At 35.8% G+C, this 19,276-nt stretch overlaps 1 protein-coding gene across 1 annotated transcript in view; it reads left to right on the top strand.

Annotated features, from left to right (window-relative positions):
* LOC142350410 (cationic amino acid transporter 3-like) overlaps window positions 1–19,276 on the top strand; it is a 42,903-nt gene that overhangs the window by 13,701 nt on the left and 9,926 nt on the right. Inside the window, exons 3-4 of the mRNA XM_075402257.1 lie at window positions 9,462–9,719; window positions 10,987–11,211. Coding sequence (XP_075258372.1) covers window positions 9,462–9,719; window positions 10,987–11,211 — 483 coding nt within the window. The remainder of the gene's footprint in view (window positions 1–9,461; window positions 9,720–10,986; window positions 11,212–19,276) is intronic.

Raw genomic sequence — 19,276 nt, forward strand, 5'->3', positions numbered from 1 at the left:
TCACCAGTAGTGAGGGTTTTTCAAATTAATCCAATGAGCTCTGAATTGCTTCTGATGGTAACAAATTAGCGATCAACTTTCACTTTTGCAAAAATATCCAACCGACTTTTTTTGGTGCTCTATGCGTTGAAATGGTCTTTTTGCGTTTTTCGCCTATTTTCATTGAATTGCCTCGTATTGATTTCCTCCGACGCCAAGTGATTCGTCGAGAGCCTCCTGTCTGTTTTTAACAGTTTAGGAAATTTTGTTCTTAATTGCTTGTTTAGGAGATTTTTTGTTGCCCACTATATCCAGAATCTCTGGTACACAATATTTCAGGAACTTTTTTCCGATACGTTTAGCAGTTGACAAAATGAAGCGACGTGCTAGGGGCAGTGCAACACGTCCAATTCCTGCAGCTAAAGCGCCAAAACCACTTCCTCTTTGTTGATAATGTCCAAAGAAATGAGGCAAAGACGTCGCTTGATTAGCATAGTATGAATCCATTTTATTGGAAAAATTTTTTTGATTTGTGGTTTTAGAATAACTTTTCCAGTTCCCAAAAACGGAACTAATTGTCCTGTTTCCGTCCGCAGTTCAATTGAAATTGATTGAATTGTGTTGGTCAAAAGTTTCTTGTAGTCTAAACTTGTAAAAACGATTCGATGAGTTGGTTCAAGCTCACATACACTACCGTTTTTCAGACGTCGTTTCGAATCAATGACTCTCAAAAGAGGTGCCTTCGTGTCACCGACGTATTGGTATTCAATTATATTTGTATAGATGAAAATAAGAAGCTTTCCAGCACAAAGGTCGGCTGGAAATTCCCCATAATATGCTTTTGTTTCATCACTTTTCATAAGACTGTTTTCATTTGGATTCATTTCGTACCCAATATAAAATCCATTACCGTTAGGAATACCTTCAGAGCCAATGAATGATGCTGGGGATTTCTTCACTGGGAAATGTAATTCCCTCATATTTCCCTAGTAAAATTTCGTATTTTCCAGAGCTCTTAATTTCTCTGAAAGAAAAATGAGGTAATCCAACTGTGCGTTTAATTGTGGCAAGAAGTTGCGCCAGCGAATCAAATGTTCCTGGCATAAAAGCTAGTTTTTGGCCGCTATAAGGTCGAGAAATAACATTGGCTCCAGAAGACATCTTTGGGAATCTTCATAGTCTTTTAAGTTGTACACAGTCAGATTTCCGTTTCCAATACTTTCAATTTTTATTGGGATTATAATTTCACTTAGCCCCACTCGTCAATCACCTGAAAGTTGAATTTCGTCATTAAAAAAATTCCGAAATGTTGCAAATGTGTTTGAATCGAATATTTCCATTGAAGCGGATGAAACAACGTGAACTGTAAACTCGTCTTCAAACCGGTTATTGGACATTTTCAGCGGGAGGGAGCCTGACAAGTTGTAATTCTGATCGATAAAATTTTCCTTGAATTGGTTTGTTGTCAGCGTTGACCAAAGAGTATGTTGGTGGGTTTGATGTAGGTATTCCTGTTATTTCAAAGACTTCGTCTGTAAATGATTGCATGTAACTTTTCCGGAAAGCCTTGTCCTTTTTAACTATTCTCTCAAAATCCCAACGTAAAACTTAGGCTTCTTAGTTGTACTTTTTTGCGCGACCAATGACACTAACCGCGGTACATCCTTTTTGGTAACTTTATTTGAGGCAAGTTTGGTTACCCGATTTACACTTGAAATGATTAATTTCACAAATTGGTCTAATTGGTCAATGTAGGTATATGTCCACTTTTCTTCGAGGTACCGATGATTTATCTTTTTGAGTGACCTAATGTTCCTCTTTGCAAATGCAGACTTTTTTTCGCTGAGAGCACTGCATAAAAGATTTCCACGTTTGTTGCACAATTGTTTGAAAGCTTCAAGGAACTCATTACCATCGTCAACCCACACTTTTTCAGGCTGCTTATTTTTGATCATCTTTTGAAACACTTCAGCTGTTTTCGTCGCATACTTAGTTTTCAAGGGTTCCATGCGTAAATATCTTGATAGACAGTCAATTGCTACCAAGAGATATTTTATGTTACGGTTATATTTTACTAGTTTGTCAACGTGTGCCAAATCCAATGACCAAATTTCATTTATGTCTTTTACAAAACTTTCAGCCTGGAAAATTTTAATAAAATTGAACGGTACTTTGTGAAAGACGGTTTTGTTTCCAAATAGGACTGCACTTTGCCTAATGGCAGCTTGCTCTGAGTATGTAAGCGTTTTGCGCTTCCATCGGTAGCTGGTCCTTTTAAATAAAGCTGTTCCAAACGTTTTACTTCAGGAGAAGAGAGACCATTTCTTTTGACTGGTCTTTTTTTTGTCTGTCGCTTCGTCACTTGTTTCTTCGTAATTTCTTGTTGGGGTTGAATTGGATCCGCTACTGCGGGGTCTTTCTCGGCTTGGGTAGAATTCTTGTTCACTTTCCGACGAGTTTTTCAAGATTTGCTTGGCATAAGTGTTTGCAACTAAATGTGGTGATATATCGAGAGCAGTCAAAATTCTTGAGTGTTTTTTAATGTCAATTTTTTTTTTGTGGTATGCTGTAAATTATACAGAAAAGTAGAAATTTTAACGCCCAATGGTTCTTTATTGATATGATGTACATCGTTTCCTCCTATGGAAATGACGTCAGATTACATAATGTGATCGAGTAAGATTTCATAACGCTTAATTTTGTTTTTCTCCATTGTTTCAAGATCAGATAATATAGACTCAAACTGAGGAATTTTCTGTTTCTTTAATATTGGTTCTATCTCACTGTCTTGGCCGACTGGTTCTGATATTTCTCCCTTAGTCGCCTCCTTGTTTTCGTAAACGCTGCTCATAGTTTCAACAGGCTTTTCTTCTTTTTGTGGTTTTTCAGGCTGATTTCTTTGAAATAGTGAGAGTTGAGCTGCCTTCTGTTCATAAATAGGGTTTTACAAAATTTCATTTTTTATGGATTGATGTGAAAAAAAACACTCGCTTTGGAATTAAAATGAATTCTTCCGTATGCATTATTCTTTTGTCAAATATCGATAGCAAGAAAATCCAACAGTTCTCACCAACTCTGTTTCTTTGGCTAAAAGTTTCCTTTTTAGTTTCAAACTTGCTTGATTAGATAAGAGTGTTTTGAATGATTTCTCGTAACCTTCTTATTTGGTTTTATTAACTGGAACGTTTACATTGACAATATTGAGTAAGCAATCGCAAAGGAATTTAATGAACTTATTTGGAGCTGTCTTGATTATTTTTTCTACTTTTGAGTCCGATGTATGTAGCATCTGGCGCAGCAAACATAGTTCTTTCTCTCTCATCAGTTAAGTTGGTGATAACAGATTTAGCTGATGGAAGATAGAAAATTGATGGACCTGGAGGAACAATATTTGAACAGTAACGTAGGACGGCGGATGTTTTTGGATCTAAGTCGATTAACAAATGACCAAACTGTTTCCTGATTGCTAGCTCATAACTTTCCTTCCAAAATTGTGTGTTATTCAGTTGTCGACCAATAAAATTTATTTGCTGTGTGTCTCGTGGTGCTTTGAACAAAATTATGTGTTGTATTCAAATCAATTGTTCTAGATCATTTGCTCTGTTGAAACAAGTTGTGTTTAACATAAACTACACTAATGTTTCTATGTCGCCCCGCAGTTGCTAATTTAGAAAACTCTTTGTCGTTGAATATTTCTTCACATGAATCGTCAAAAACAAGCAGACAGTTTTCTAACTCTGAAACGAGTTCATAACCAGAAAACTTTTTGAATTCTATGTTCAGTTTCTTCTCTAATGACTGATATTTTGGCTGATCATGCTGATAAAAATAAAAGATTTTTTGAAACTCTGAGAAAAATGCCATGTAGTAGCATTTTGAAAATCAGCTCCGTTTTTCCGCAACAAGATGGCCCGCAAACAGCCATGAACAACCTGTCTGAGGTTGAAATTATTTTGTTCATAACTTGGGATTAGGAAGAGCGTACGCAACTGTGCACAAGAGTAGAGAAAAATAAAAATGTTGATTCTTCGAAACCAAGTTTGAAAAACACTAATTTGATCAGAGAAACAGTTATGAGAAATTGTATCATAAAAATTTGTGTAAAATATACCACTTCTGATCGAGGTAATCTCGAATTACAGAACCTCCAAGACTGTCTTTCTTGGTTCTCGGCGTCAAAAACCAAGTCAGTTATGCCTGCGCCCGAATCTAACTGATCTTCCGTTTGACTAATTTTAAAAATTTATTTGTGAAAAATGAATTGCAAAGTAATTTTATTACAAAAATAATTCAGCAATATATATTTCAAACAACGAATACTCAGAGTCTTTGTCATCATTTCTGTAAGTGATTTTATAGTTTGCATTTATTAAATCTACTTTACCTCTGAAAACAGTGGACTCTACATCGTTTGCTTTCTCCCGCTGCTTGATTTCTTTGGGAAGACTCTCATCGTCCAGAGACATCAGAATTGGTACTGCACGCTTGGGCATAGGTAAAAAAAGTTAGTTTCAGTCTTTGCATTTTCTCTTGTATAGACATGGTACAATTGAAAGTATTCCACGAGAGAAAGATATTTCTTTAAAGCTTCTATTTCAGCGCCACCACTCATAAATCTGCTGTTTTCTCAGAATTGTTTGTCCACGAGAGTCAATTCTTTCCTCCTTGGCTACAGTTACAGTCAATTGATTGATTGTCGGGCGCTATGCAACTGTAGACTGTTAAACTTGGAGATAAACTCACTTGAAGCAGTGATGGATTAGTCTTCTCTGGACGGCGATTCATTCGTCAACCAGTGATAGAACAACAGTGCTTTCTTCCTCGCGCAATGCCTGTTCTTCTGTCTCTTTGGGCAACTCACTGCATGTAGGTCGCAAATAGGAGTTTCTCGATATAACTTCAGATGTTCAACTTTCGGACCAGACAATGTCTTCAAATTTATCACGTTTTTCTGAAGTAGTATCGTGAGAGTACTTGTTTTCTCTTTGCCCATTGAGTAAAATACCGCTAATGGAAATCGAAGAATAATGCTGTCTATGATTTGTTGCAAATAGCAGTAAGGATATTCTCCAGTTTCCCACAGAAGACCGTGCAAAAACTTAGAAACCCACTGGTAAGACTTTTGATCACTTGAAGAGAGCGTTTTGTATGAATTGGGAGGTAGAACAGAAATTCTGTCGATAAAGTTCTCAGTAGCAATAGCAAGTTCTTTAACTATGAAGCCAGATTTATTTCGAAAACCTTCAAAGTCGAGATCAACCGATCGTGATTTCAGCATTCCAACATACTGAACAATCGTCCTTTGAAAGTTTTCACATAAAGACAAAATGCAAGGTCGGTCACGTGACCAAGATACTCGTTTGTGACTGGACAAGTTAAAACGTACGAGTAACCAGGTCCTTTTTCGCTAAACTCATAAACAAAACCCGCAGCGTCATGAGGAATAGCATGCAATCTCAAAATTTTGAAAGATTTTGAAATATTTTTCCAGCGACGAATTATCAATACAAATTATTCCCCCATAGGGACGCAGTTTAAGAGCAATGTCAAGATCAATGTTGGGATCCAAATGCAAACAAGTTGCAAAAAAGTACACAAATCTTTCTCCATAATCAGGATAATTTTCTTTCAACAACAAATAGTTTTTGTGAATACTTTTTATGTCTATTGTCGCAATCGTTGATGCCATTCCCTTCACCAAAATTTTTCAAAATGAATTTGTTTTTTCCTTACATGCCTCCCCAATTGTTTTGTCCTCGCGCTTGTTTTCTCACTCTTCCCATATATTGTTTCCGTACATGTAAATACATTCACTTTTGTCACCATGTAAATAATCCATTCGCTATTATCCCATGTAACAATCCATACGCCATGTAAATAAAATTAGACTACCCGCATGCATACCCTATTATCCCATGGTTAAGGATCATTCCATATTATCCCAATGCAAATCTATACCATATTATCATGCAAGGGATTTATTCCCTATTATCCCCATGGCATGATAATCCCCCCTCTCCTAGTGCGCTATATGAATACTACTTACTTCCCAGACTCCATTCTTTGCACTGGGAAAACGTACTTTTCTCACTTAAAAGGGGTTGCATCTGTTAAGTTTTTAAGCTAACAGATAGCGTGGATAACGATTAAAACAAAGGAACTCGAGTCAAGATTTTACTGAAAAGGATGCGCTGACAGCCTCTGAAAGAAAATAATGTAAAGCAGATAAAACATTAAAAAATTACTGCGTAATGTGCTGAGTTTTCATCACAATTATTATATGATTTTAGCAAAGGTCAACACATTAATTGTATAATTATCTAAGATTTTTCTGCTTAAAAATGTTCTTTTAGCGCCGGTCAGCGCCAGTCGACCAAAGTATTTCCATGTTTTCGATTTTTTTTTTGAATATCATAACATATCATATTTTGAATTTCACAACTTTTCTTTTCTTTCTGCTTCTGTGCATACAGATGCAGCACTCAAAACAGCACTTGGAGAATATTTTGAAAAGACATAAAAATTCTGTCAAAAGACATAAATCAACTCTTTAGATAAAGCAGTTATCACAGCTGGAGTTTATTGCCACGATACTTGATTGAATGAAACAACTTAGTTTAAAAAAATTGTCTTCACTTTGATAGCAATGATAAAAGTGTGATATTTTTTAGTGGTTCTCCTTTCCAAAAATAAGAATTGTCATTTTTATATGAAGAAACACAGATTTTCGATTGATTAGTGGCTCCTAAGAAACAAACGATGGAGGATTGCAAACGATGGAGGAGCGTACATGGTGATGCTGTTTTAAAAAATAGTGAAAAAAATTGCCCCCAAAATTTTGATGTAAGGAATCTGCAGAAAGGAATCTTTTTTTGAATTTGCTGAAATTATTTAAGAATTTTGCTGATATTTTATAGTGTTGTATTTTTCAATTTTTCAAGGAGTTCGTTGAAAAAAGTGCTGCATTTTGTAAGGAAAGTGCTGAAATTGTTTAAGGAATTTTTTGACCTGGGGACCTTTGGAAGTGCTGAAATTATGCAAAATTTCAACCCCACAATTATCCCCTACCGGCCTTATCCCTTCCCAGCTATAAATCACAGGTACTGGACACCCACTTGGCCTCTGATTTTTTCTTTGAACTACAAAGAAAAACATTCGTTCAACGCAGCCGCTTTTACTTTTCCATGAGAGCTCGAGGTGCTGTTTATTTTCATCATTTTATATGGCCTTTATTTTATCTCATTTTTTTTGTTTTCTAGCAATGCTGACAAAAAAGGTACAGTTTTGAGCTGCCACTTTATAACAATTTGTTAACAAAGAATAATAAACAAAAATTGTAATATAATTATATAAAAAACACGTTTTTATTTTATTCAGACATCATTTTTCAGTTTCAAGTGTAGTCTTGAAGACTGTTGGGATTATTATATTGATACAGTGGTTCCAATCGATGGATTTAAATGCATGTCATCATCACCAATCGACTTATTAAACCTCAAAAATTTTTGGGGAAAGTCGTTATGTGGGGAATTGATCAAAATCATTTTGAAACTACTAAACATCTTGCCGCTGCCAATGTTTTTTGCCAATTAACCATCTTCTCTTTCTCTCTCTCTCTCTCTCTCTCTCAAGTTTAATTGGTCCAAAATGTTTACACGTAGATTTAGACAAGATACTATTATGCTGTAAAAAAGCCAGAAAAAATGTGCATTGAGAAATTGCAGAATAGATTACATTGAAATTAAAAATTTATTACAATTAACACGAGTTTTCATTTTCGAAAGCATATTTTTTTAGTACTATGATCGATTTTTAAAAAAAAATTAAATGAGTGGCTGGCGCCCAACAAGAACTGTCAAATTTCTATTGTATAAGATACCTTCTAAATCTCCTTTTACTTTTCCAAGCACAGAAATTCAAAAAATTACCAGCAATATAGTTTCCTATTTTGTATAATTTTGAACTTAATTTATTCAATTGTCCTTGTCAGAGATATCAAAATTTTGTTTTTGCATGACATTTACTCGACAATTTGAGCTTTTTAATCTCGAAAGTCTTCCGCCCCCTTTTCAAAATAGTTCAACTTTCTTTAATTACTTTTAGCGTTCTTGAGTTTTATTGTGAACAAATCATAATTTTGGATCGAATGATTTTTGTTAATTAGTCATCTTTTTCAGTCATCTTTTTAAAAAAATTTTGCGGGTAGTATCAAATTTGTCAGGATTATTATATTGTTACAGAGGTTCCAATCGATGAATTTCAATGCATATCATCATCAAGAATCGACCTAATATATATATCAAAAATCTTTAGGGGAAGACTTTATGTGGGGAGCTGATCAAAATCAATTTGAAACTAATAAACATCATGCCGCTGCCAATATTTATGCAAATAAACTTTCTCCTCTCTTTCTCTCTCTCTCTCTCTCTCTCTCTCTCTCTTTCTCTCTCTCTCTCTCAAGTTGAGTTGATCCAAATTGTTCACACGTAGACAAGATACAATATAACTTTCTTTTTTGTATAATTTTGAACTTAATTTATTCAATTGTCTTTGTCAGAGATATCAATTTTTGTTTTTGCATGACATGTACTCGACAATTTGAGCTTTTTAATCTTGAAAGTCTTCCGCCCCATTTTAAATCTGTTCAACTTTCTTTAATTACTCTTATCGTTCTTGCGTTTTATTGTGAACAAATCATAAAATGGGCTCGAATGAATTATAACCAAATTCAACTTCAAACGTTTCGTGAATATTAAAGCACGCTTTTAATAAAGATTTATAAGCAGAAAATTGAAACGGACGCTCACTTTAGATTTTTTTCAGAATAGAAGCGCACTTTTCAGTACATTTTCGATTACAAGCAAAAATGCGCCTCTTCAGATTTTGAGAAATTTATTTGGACTTTTGTTAGATAATACATTGAGATACAAATTATAAGCTGGCGCGCTGTATGAACAAGAGCTAATCAACTTAAATCACATAAATTGGTCGCCTGCTGTAGTCCAGCAGTCTTTTTAAGAACCGTTATAGCTTTATTTACATGCAAAAGATGAATCGAAACTTGACTACATACAACTTTCAAGATCAATCAGATATTAGTCCAAACGCTTTAATTTAGATAAGGAAAATGACCCAGATATCTTTCGTCAAATTTTCTGAACCAGCATCAGATACACTAGTGAAGACCAATTTAAGATAATTAAGAAGCCACCGGAGGGTGCATGCACAGTCTGGCAATTTCCAGCGGGCTACCCAAATGGGTTTGAGCTGCTTGTACGCAAACCACATGGTTTTCAACAACTAGAACATGACCCAAAAATATTTGAAACCCTAGAACGCAACCCAAGTTTGTCTGGCACCCACTGTACGCGGCCGGCCCAAGTTTTCTTCGGATCAAAGATGGCTTGGGTCACTCGTCTGAACATGGGAATTGTTACGTAATGTCCCTATATAAAACTTAACCAGGAAAGATAACTTTTCAGGTGTCAAGTTGACCTCCCTTGTAAATGACGCCCTCTCTCTTCTCAACCTGGCTACTCTCACCTTTGTGGCTGTGAGCGGGTTCGTTCTGGCTGACTGGCACAATTGGACGGACAATTTTCTACCCAACGGGGTATCGTCAGTATTCACTGGGGCTGCTGAGATCTATTTTGCCTCTGGTGGATATGACGTAGTGAACATTGCCACCGAGGAAGCCATTAATCCGGCTAAATCAGTCCCTATTGCTTTATTTACAGCAGGCATCTGTTTCCTTTTCCCCTTGAATAAAAACAAAAGATGAATTTTCTCGATTTATAATTACATGAAACAAACTTCTGCCACAAAAAATTATGATATAGTCTTCCACTTTGAATTGTAATCATTTTTCGATGCTGTTTCGTCAGTGTGGCATACTTTAAATGAGAAAAAAAGAAGAGCAAAAATCTATTCTAAAATCTGAAATCTGATTTCAACTTTTTGCACCGACCAACATTTAGTGTAGAGGAACTATAGGTTGAACTGGGGTTTTCCTGTTCTTATTCATCGTAGAGTTGTGAGTAATATCATTGGAAAAGCCAGTCCATCCAACGTAGAATAACGAATTAAACAGTTCCTTTTCATTGTTTTCCACTGGAGTTATTAAGGTTTAATGCTTGTGAAAATTTGATTTTTTCCAGTGAAACGAAATTTACTATACTTAGCTTTTTATGCTTCAACTAATGGTTTTCTGGCTTTGATACTACGGTCTTTCATAAAAAATTTTAAGATTTTTGAAGACTTGCCAAAATTTGAATTCATTTTAAGGGGTGTTGTCACATCAACACAGTAACGACAGTTCCCATTGGCTTTGAAAGCAGGCACAATTATAGATATGTAATTTTTGTTTGGGTAATAGAATCTGTTTTTTGATTTGAATGGCTTCGACACTGATTTTCAGCAAATATTGATTAATTTTTTGTTTTGTTGTTGACAGTATTTGTCGTTCGTTCTTTTCATAGTCGTAATTAATATTGTGGATACTTAATGTCTCAATGGCATCCTATTGAGATATAAACAAACTAATTTAATGGTTTCAGTTAATAGCTAATGGTGTTCTTGACTTTCAATATAATTGTTTTCAACGGATATTAAAAAGGGCTTTGCGCTTTTTTTGTTTACTTGCTACCTAGTATTATTGGGGACAGGTCCCATGACTTCATTAATCAAAAATTAAATTTATTTGTTTAATTTGAGCTTTTTGAAAATTTTAACTTTGATATCTTGTTGCTTTCTCTCTATGAAATCTTAAGCTAATCATGTTGGTGATGTCAAGGCAGTAAAATGTTTGAGGTTGCTAGACTGTAAAGTGGCTGCAACAATTTTCTTCATAAATTATTGTGTGTTAGTTTAAACTGAGGTTTTTGCAGGTGACAAAAAAAGTGAACTATAGAAATCTAACCAAAAACTAAGATTGGGGTTGAAATAATTTGCTCAAACAGTTCAATTTTTTATTAATTCGGGGGAAGGAAACACAGTTGTCATTTACAGTTGCTTTTATAACAACCCTACTGTGTTCAATCTCGGCTGCGGTAACCTTGATGATTCCTTATAAGGACATTGCACAGTCTGTGGCCCTTTCCCAGGCCCTGGAATACAACGGGTGGGGGTGGGCTTCTGTTCTGGTAACTATTGGAGCTGTGGTTGCTATGGCCAGTACAGTTATGGCGAATACAATGTGCTCATCGCGTATAATTTATGGAATGGCATCCGAAGGTAGATAAGTTGCAGATTCTGTTCCTTGTAAAAAAAGTTTTTGGACCATCTACTCCGAACATTGAAAAACGTTCTTTTCAAGAATAATTTTCGGAATGTTTTTAAAATTATAAAGCATTCCCAGGTTGAGGTGCCATCCGGAAGTGACCTCTGATCAGACCAAGTCCAACGCACACGGTGTGTTCCCAGACCAAAATTACAGGGTCTGGGATTTGGTTCCAGCGCAGAATAGTATGATCAGAGGTCACTTCGGTCTGGGGATGGTATGATCAGAGGTCACTTTCGTCTGGGGATGGTAAGATCAGAGGTCACTTCGGTCTGGGGATGGTATGATCAGAGGTCACTTTGGTCTGGGGATGGTTTGATCAGAAGTCACTTCTGGATGGTTATGGTCTGATCAGAGGCGGATTCAAGCGAACATTAGTCTGATCAGAGACCATTTCGAGCGGAGTTTTTTTTGATTTTTTGTTTTTTTTTACAGAGAGATTTCGGCTCTGTCAAAAGGCAACAAAAAGCAGCATTCTGATTGCAGACAAATCTAGAGTCTGATGTCTTTGATCAGAACCAAAGGGGTCCAACTGATTGAACATGTCAGTACCCTTACAAGGAAACTTTGTTTAACTGTAGAATACGATGTTTTATATGGAAAGCTGTCTAAATTTATCCACTGAGTTGGAAATATGCACTAATGTATACTAATAATTTTTTACTCAGCAGTTGGGTTATCTTTTCTTTTGCAATAATACTTTTAGAATGGTCTTTTCTTTAGATGAATATAATAATGCAAACATAATTTTGTATGAAATGAATATATTATAACAAAATTCGTGCGGTGAGGTGATTTTGAGCGCACAATAGTCTGATCAGGAGTAACTTTTGAGAGCACAATAGTCTGATCAGAAGTGATTTTGAGCGCACAATCGTCTGGACAATGGTCTGGGTTTGGACTGGACCATGGTCGCACAATCGTCTGGACAATGTTCTGATTATGGTCGGATCAGAGGTCCTTTCCGTCTGGGAAGGTCAGATCAGAGACAGTTTCGAGCGCACTTAGAGCGCACACGGTGTTTTGAGCGCACTTTAGTCTGATCAGAGGATACGTTGGTCTGGGAGGGTCTGATCAGAAGTAACTTTCGTCTGGCACGGTCTGATCAGGGGTCACTTAAGGATGGCACCTCAACCTGGGTTAGCAGTTCAAAGCAATTGAGAAAGAAGCAGGCAAAATTGCAAATCAAGACCCTTATTCGATCACAACGTCGCTAAGGTTGAGTTGTACGTTTGATTATCAGACAATTAAAAACGCACAGGGAGGGTTAAGCGCGTTTTTTTCATACGGACGGGGTTGGTGCGCTGGTCAAATTCTTGATAAATTCTTTTCATTAACAAGTTGATTTCTGATCATTCCTGAATGTTGTCTGGATGCGTCTGATCATTAACGAGCAATCAATTTGTTTTCATTACTGTCGAAAACAGTTTTTTTGAACATATTGAGGCCCTATTAAAGCCTGCTCAACTCAATAAGAACAAGTAGCTTGTATCTGCACTACAAATTTCTTCTATTTGAGCAAAAAAACTTAAGAAACGTTTCACGGCGGCGCCAACAAGGGAGTCATCACGCAAAAAATACCATATTGTAATTGAGTATCAGACCAAAGTATATTTCCCAAAGTTTAGTTAATACAATAATAACAATAAATTGTTCGTAGTGCCAATACCAAACAATAATCATAAAAAATACATACACTGTACAAATATAAATGATTACAATATGCGACACTATAAGGTCACCATCAAACCTATCTGGTTTCTTTTTCAGGCGCCTAGCGGTTATAAATGCGAGCACAGAAAAAGGCAAACAAATAATACAAATTATTTTTAAATTCACTAGTTCAATCTGATATAGCAAAGAAGGCATATCCTTACCAAAAAAATCGCCAGAGTGAAATATTTTTGTTACAATTGAGTTTCGTCACAGTTACATTTTGATTAAAGATACTGTCTGGGTGGGTTTGCCTGAAACGAGGTCAAAACGAGCAGGTTTTTAAAAATGAACTAAAAGGTTATAAGCTAATATTTGTCTTGATGGTCCTATACTAGAGGGTAGGGGGGTGCGAAGGTTCAAACTTCTGACTCGATGGTCGTACTCCTAGTATATGCTATCTTTCTAAGCCTGATAAGTCTCATAAAAGTATTTATTGATCTAAGTAAGTAAATTTGGCTAATTGATCTAGTTATAAGTTTTATATAATCTTTATAGAGATCTAACATAGATAAATTTACAAGTAAAGTTATGAGGTTATAAGAGTTAAAACTTTAAGTTATAAAAGTTAGAAAGTTATGAAAGTTAGAAAGAGAAGGTCGGGAAAGTTAGTAAAAACTTTACTAACTCGAACTGTTATCAGTAACTTATTATTCCCTTTTGGATAAAGTCCTGACTTGAAAGTTATCTCTAACTATTCGTTATTCGATATAGTTGAGAAGATTGGATTAGCAATTCACTTTGGAATATTTTGTGTTGAGATTACTTTCTCGATTTGGATATATTAAATTCTCAGTTTCTCTGAGTTATTAATTCTTAATTTTCTCAAAGTTGTGATTCTTTCTTTGCTATATATAGTTCTCAGAACGGGATAATTCCCGTCCTGCTGGCTGGACGGTAAAATGTCCGTTTGGCTGGACGGACGGACATTTTACGCAATTTGAATGGTTCAGCATAATTACATCATTCTATTTTTAGAATGATGTAATTTGAATACTTAGCTTAGTTAAGCTAAGTATTCAACTTAAACATTACTTTAGTACATCCCGACCCGGTCCTTAATGATGGTAGAATGAAACAATCTGCATAAAAATTTTACAAAATATGTATGATGAAACATCTGCATAATAATTTACAAAAAGAAAATAATAATGGTTAAATATAAAACTTTACACGCACTGTTTTAAATATAAAAAAGGTTTTTGTGACTCTCCTCCGGGCTTATAGATTTGAAAAATTTTCTTGATCACGGAAGTCGCCGTTACGGTAGTCACGTAATTCTCGCAGCAGGCTGTCATTGCGCTGCTGGAGTTGAAAGTTCTTGTATCTCTCCTTTAGAAAACTCTGCTCGAGGTTACGGATGTAACTGTCTTCAGAGCTTTCTAAATTAGCGGTTAAAAGATAGAAAGGGACGGACAAAATTTGCTTGTCAATTCCCAAGTTCTTTGCTCGATATGTTTTGGTTTTAGGGTTGTATGACATGAGTTTATACAAATTTGCGTGGTTCTGCAGCTTATAATTCAAGCTCATGTCATATTTCGGGTACCCCTTGAAGCTTGGGTTGCACACTAGTTGTTCTGTTTTGATTTGGCGGTTGATTTTGTCCTGCACAGTAAGTGTCTTTGGAATGACTGCTGCCACTGGTGGTTGGAGTTGTGATGGTCCCGGTTGTGGTTGTTGTTGAGGTTGCTCTGAGGGTTGTTCTTGTTGCTCCTGTGATTGTGGTTCCATAGTTGTCATTCCTCTACAATATCGGATGGGAGTTCCAATGGGGGCTGATCATCTGGGAGCTCCTCAAATGCTGGCAGAGGAAAATTGTTGTCATCTAGTGCTATGCTCTAAAAGGGATTATAAAAGTTATTTATAGTTGTAATTAATTAGATTTAATTACACTGGGGAAGTGGGGAAATCATCATTGTTAGACTGATTTTCCCTCTCTTGTCTGATTGTTTGTAGTTCACTTTGTATAGTGGGGTATATGTTTATAGTAGGCTCTTTATAAGTTGGTGCTTGTACTAAGTGTTCTGAGTCGTCTTTTTCTTCAGTAGGACGAAATACTGATGTTACTATGGACTGAAAAAGTATATTGAAAGTAGCTGATAGTATTACTTTTCCGAAACTCACTGAAGCTCCTGTAATTTTGTGTATTTGTAGTGCTCGAATGATGCAAACTACAATGTCGATTATAAATTTCACAAAGAGGAATACAGCGAAAGTAATTCCGCTCTGTTCTAAATAATAGTGTATTCGGCCGAAGGCTTTTATATACCGGTTGTGTAGAAATTGTGACGATATTAGAGAATCTAAATATATTGTTTTTGTAGTATAGTAGTTGCTATAACCACTAGGCTGGCTTTTATTATGTTGAATCTCAACTAATTCACGAGAAAACTCTTGCGCTGCGTCTTTCATTTCAGAATTTAAAGTTACATCATTCCAAAATGCAATCATGTCTTCTTTAACATGAAAAGAAACTTCCTGTCCGTTTTTAAATTTCATTGAAACCATTTTGTGTTTCTGATTGCTGGGTGCAAATAATGCTGGCCCAGTGACTTGTGTTATACTTGGAGTTAATTCGATCCAAGAATTTTCATTTTCAATATCTAGTTGAAAAAGATTCTTTTGTTTGTTGTTACATGGTTGTTGTTTAGCAGTGGTGAAAGTTTGTCTGCTAACTGGATCGATAAAGCGAACTTTATTTTTGTATAACACGGGTATTTTATCATAACAAGTATCCATTACTTGTAAAGGCGAATAAAATTTTGGACAGTGATAGAGCCAGGCTACATTGCCATTTGTCTCTAAAAACATAGATCTGTTATTAGTTAACAGAAAACCAGCCAGCTTAGGGCTGAGACGCGAATATGCAAGTTGTGTATTTTTAAGTGAACGTTCTAGTTCACAAATTTGTTGTATAGTATTTATTTCAGAGAGTTGTAGCCTTCGGAAATTAGTGTACTGATAATAGTCGAATTTAGTATTCAAATGCGCCTCATAATCTATCTCAGTTCGGGAGATGTTAAGCGAACTTATTGAACTATTCGGAAGTTTAGTAATTCTATTTATAGTAGGTAGAGGTTCGAGTGCCTCTCCTGTATTCATATTAAATCCGCCTGTAAATTCAACATACAGTGTGTCGTATGGTGACGGATAAACTATATTATTGCTATTGCAAAGCGATTGAGGCTTATTGTACACTTGAAATAGAAAGCTTTGTTCTTTCTCTGATTCTTTAGAGATATAATAATTATCTCCTATTTTTATCATTTTGCCTTCAAATTGTTCTCTTACAGCGAACAAGCAATTATCTTGTTTCTCCCAGCTATAAGCATGGGGGTCGGTTGAAGTACTATGACAACCTCCTTCTGATAATGTGCAAGGCAGGGGAATATTTTGCCAGTTATTTACTGAACCTCCCCGCAGGTTAACATTTAAAGTTGTATCCTGCATATATGTTTCAAACGTATCGTGAATTATCCAGCCAGAATCGTCACACTCGTTTGGATTTTCTCCAATATTGGGACCGGAATTTTTATATAAGTTGTTCTTACATTTAGTTTAATCGGAATTTTTTTTCCGTTAATACTTAACTTATTAGTTAATCTAGCCTGCCTACACTGTTCTGGTGTTAAATCTACGTCTGTGGTAATTGTGCTACGTTTTGCATCAATTCCACTAGCGTCGAAAAGGCCGAAATACCGCCTAATGCTTTGGTGGCTTGCTCTACACATAGTAGCTTCTAATTTTCCTCTAAAGAAACGGTTGAAAATTTGTCCTTTGACTTTTGAAATTTCAACATTTTGTGGTTCAATTTTACAAGGAGCGACTTTGTTTAGTGAGTACATTTTATTAGAGTCCATAAGTGAACAATCGTAGTGAGCGACTTTTAGTGATGTTGCAGTTTTTGCGTATAATTGATGGTGAGCAGTTTTTAAATCTGTGAAAATTTCAGAGTCTGGGTTCTCACAATTTGTGAAATTAGATAAAATTAAGGTTGCGGTCACAAATAATTTTGTGACATTTTCTATGTATCTGTTTTTGCAAGATAAAAATAGACGAAACAGAAAAAGAATAAGCAAAAGATTTACCTCAGTGAAATTTCTTCTGGGGTTTTCAGTTTCGATAACCCCTCCCTCCTCGGGGAACAGGAGATTCGATATCTGGATTCATTTTTAAAAATGAATTTCGGATTGTTTTGTAGACGAGAGGTTTAAAGATGTAGTCTTTACCCGAGAGATTCAGAAGAATGAATCGATTCAATTGGGTTGAGAATTTATAGATTTCTCAATGGCAATTTGACCGTCCGTGCGGATGGCAAAATACTGAGCTCTGATTGGCTAACTGTGCTGTTTTTAATGGCAATGTGGCCGTCCGTGCGGATGGCAAAATACGGAGCCCTGATTGGCTATCTGTTTCAACTGCATTTTATCAGTTTGTATATTTGCATAAATTATTGAGAGCGGAATACTATCCGCGCAACTGGCGGAATATGCAATTCTGATTGGTTGATTGAGGGTTGTCCTTGAAGACAGAGTGAATAAGAAATTTAACTGGTTGGGGTTTATTTTTATTCCTGTATAAATAGAGAAATATTCTGAGTGTAATTCTAGTCTAACTTTGAAGAATAATGAACAGAACTATTTTAAATTTGTTTAGAGAGGCAAATTATTCTGCCTTCGAACACTTAGATTTGGAGTTGGATGCCAGAGAGATGAAATTTTTCCTCTCTGAGCATTATATATCAACTCAAATTGTCCTCTCTGAAGAGGAGTTTTATTCGCTGCGGGTTGCGCAGGAATATTGTATAAATAATAAAGATAGGAATGCATTGAAATACGCTAAGATATGTCCTGCTACAGTGCAGTACCTCAAATGTTGGTTGGGGGAAGAGGTAAATTTTTGAAGTTACATATATTTTTCTGGGATATATTGGGGTAGATTGTGAAATTTTTGAATTTTTTAGTTCGAGCGAAAGTTAACAGCACCAAACCCCGAGTGCCATGAAGAATTTATGAAGTATGTGTTCGAGCTTTGGCGAGTGTGGTGGACCCCTGAGACAGCAAGAGCTGCTCAGCAATTATATGGGTTGGCTGTTGTTCTGGGGCACGGGCTTCTCTTTCGAGACTGTGCTATTGCCCGCGAATACATTTAACTGGTTAAACTTGCTAGAGCTCGATTGTTTTAATTTTTGTAATTTTTGGTTTAATTATTGTTATAACTTGCATATTTATTTTTTGTAATTTAATAACAGATTTGTATAAAAGAATTATTTCTTTTGAATTTTTGGAATTAAATCTGATGGAATTGTATTTCCATAGCGTTTAGGTTCAGTCCGTGTTCTCTGCGGTCTGACATCAGAATGAATTGGGTTAGGATTAGTTTTTATTTTTACTGGGTGGGGGTTGAACTAATGATAGGGCTAAATGTATGGGAATTGGACGTAGTACTTTGTGAACTACTTTGGGGGCTAAACAAATACCTGATATGTAGTGTGCTATCATTTCTATTTGTTTTGTATGGGCTGTTAGGCGCACTCCGGCACGTGTTAACAGTAGTTGAGTATTCAACTGGTTGCGGTGATGTTATTTGCTCAGCCTGATTATTTGCGTTGTTAATAATAGGCCACGGCATATATTCCGGGTTATCAATTGTTTGGTGATTGAATCTATTTATTGAGTACTGGTTGCACCTATCATAGTAGGCCTGTGAATCATCATAGTTAGTACTATAGTCCTGTACTAACTTGTCTATTTCCTGTTCTTTAGGAAAGTATTCTACTAAGTGATTTCTATGCACCACTTTCTTTTGTTCAGTTGTTACGTGAACAATTTCATACGTAGTGTTAGTAATTTGTTTGGTAACAGTATATGGTCCAGAGCGTAACTCTAGTAGTTTTTTGGATTTCAATAATCCTTTAGCGTGATGCTCTAGTAGAACTTTACGACCGATTTTGATTGGTCTACCCAATTTAAATCTATTCCTATACTCGTGTGCTTTGTTTGTAATTTGCCGACAGCGAGTATACGTTTTACTATATATATTTTTAAATTCATTTTCGCGTTGTAGTATAGTACTAGACAATCTATTCTGTAATAGTTTGTCTACTTTCTCGTTTTTACAAGAATTTTCACAGTGAGTATGTAAGGGAAGGTCTTTACAATACTCTGAAATACAATTCCGTCTATTATCCCGTAGTAAGCCTAGCTTAAGGGAAATTGGAATTTGCGGTTTAATGCCGAATACTATCTCGTACGGAGTATATCCTGTACTGTAATTTGATGCAGTATTATGCGCAAAGGCAAACTT

This window comes from Convolutriloba macropyga, chromosome 12 (genome assembly GCF_964194025.1).
Source record: "Convolutriloba macropyga chromosome 12, txConMacr16.3, whole genome shotgun sequence".
NCBI lineage: Eukaryota > Metazoa > Xenacoelomorpha > Acoela > Convolutidae > Convolutriloba > Convolutriloba macropyga.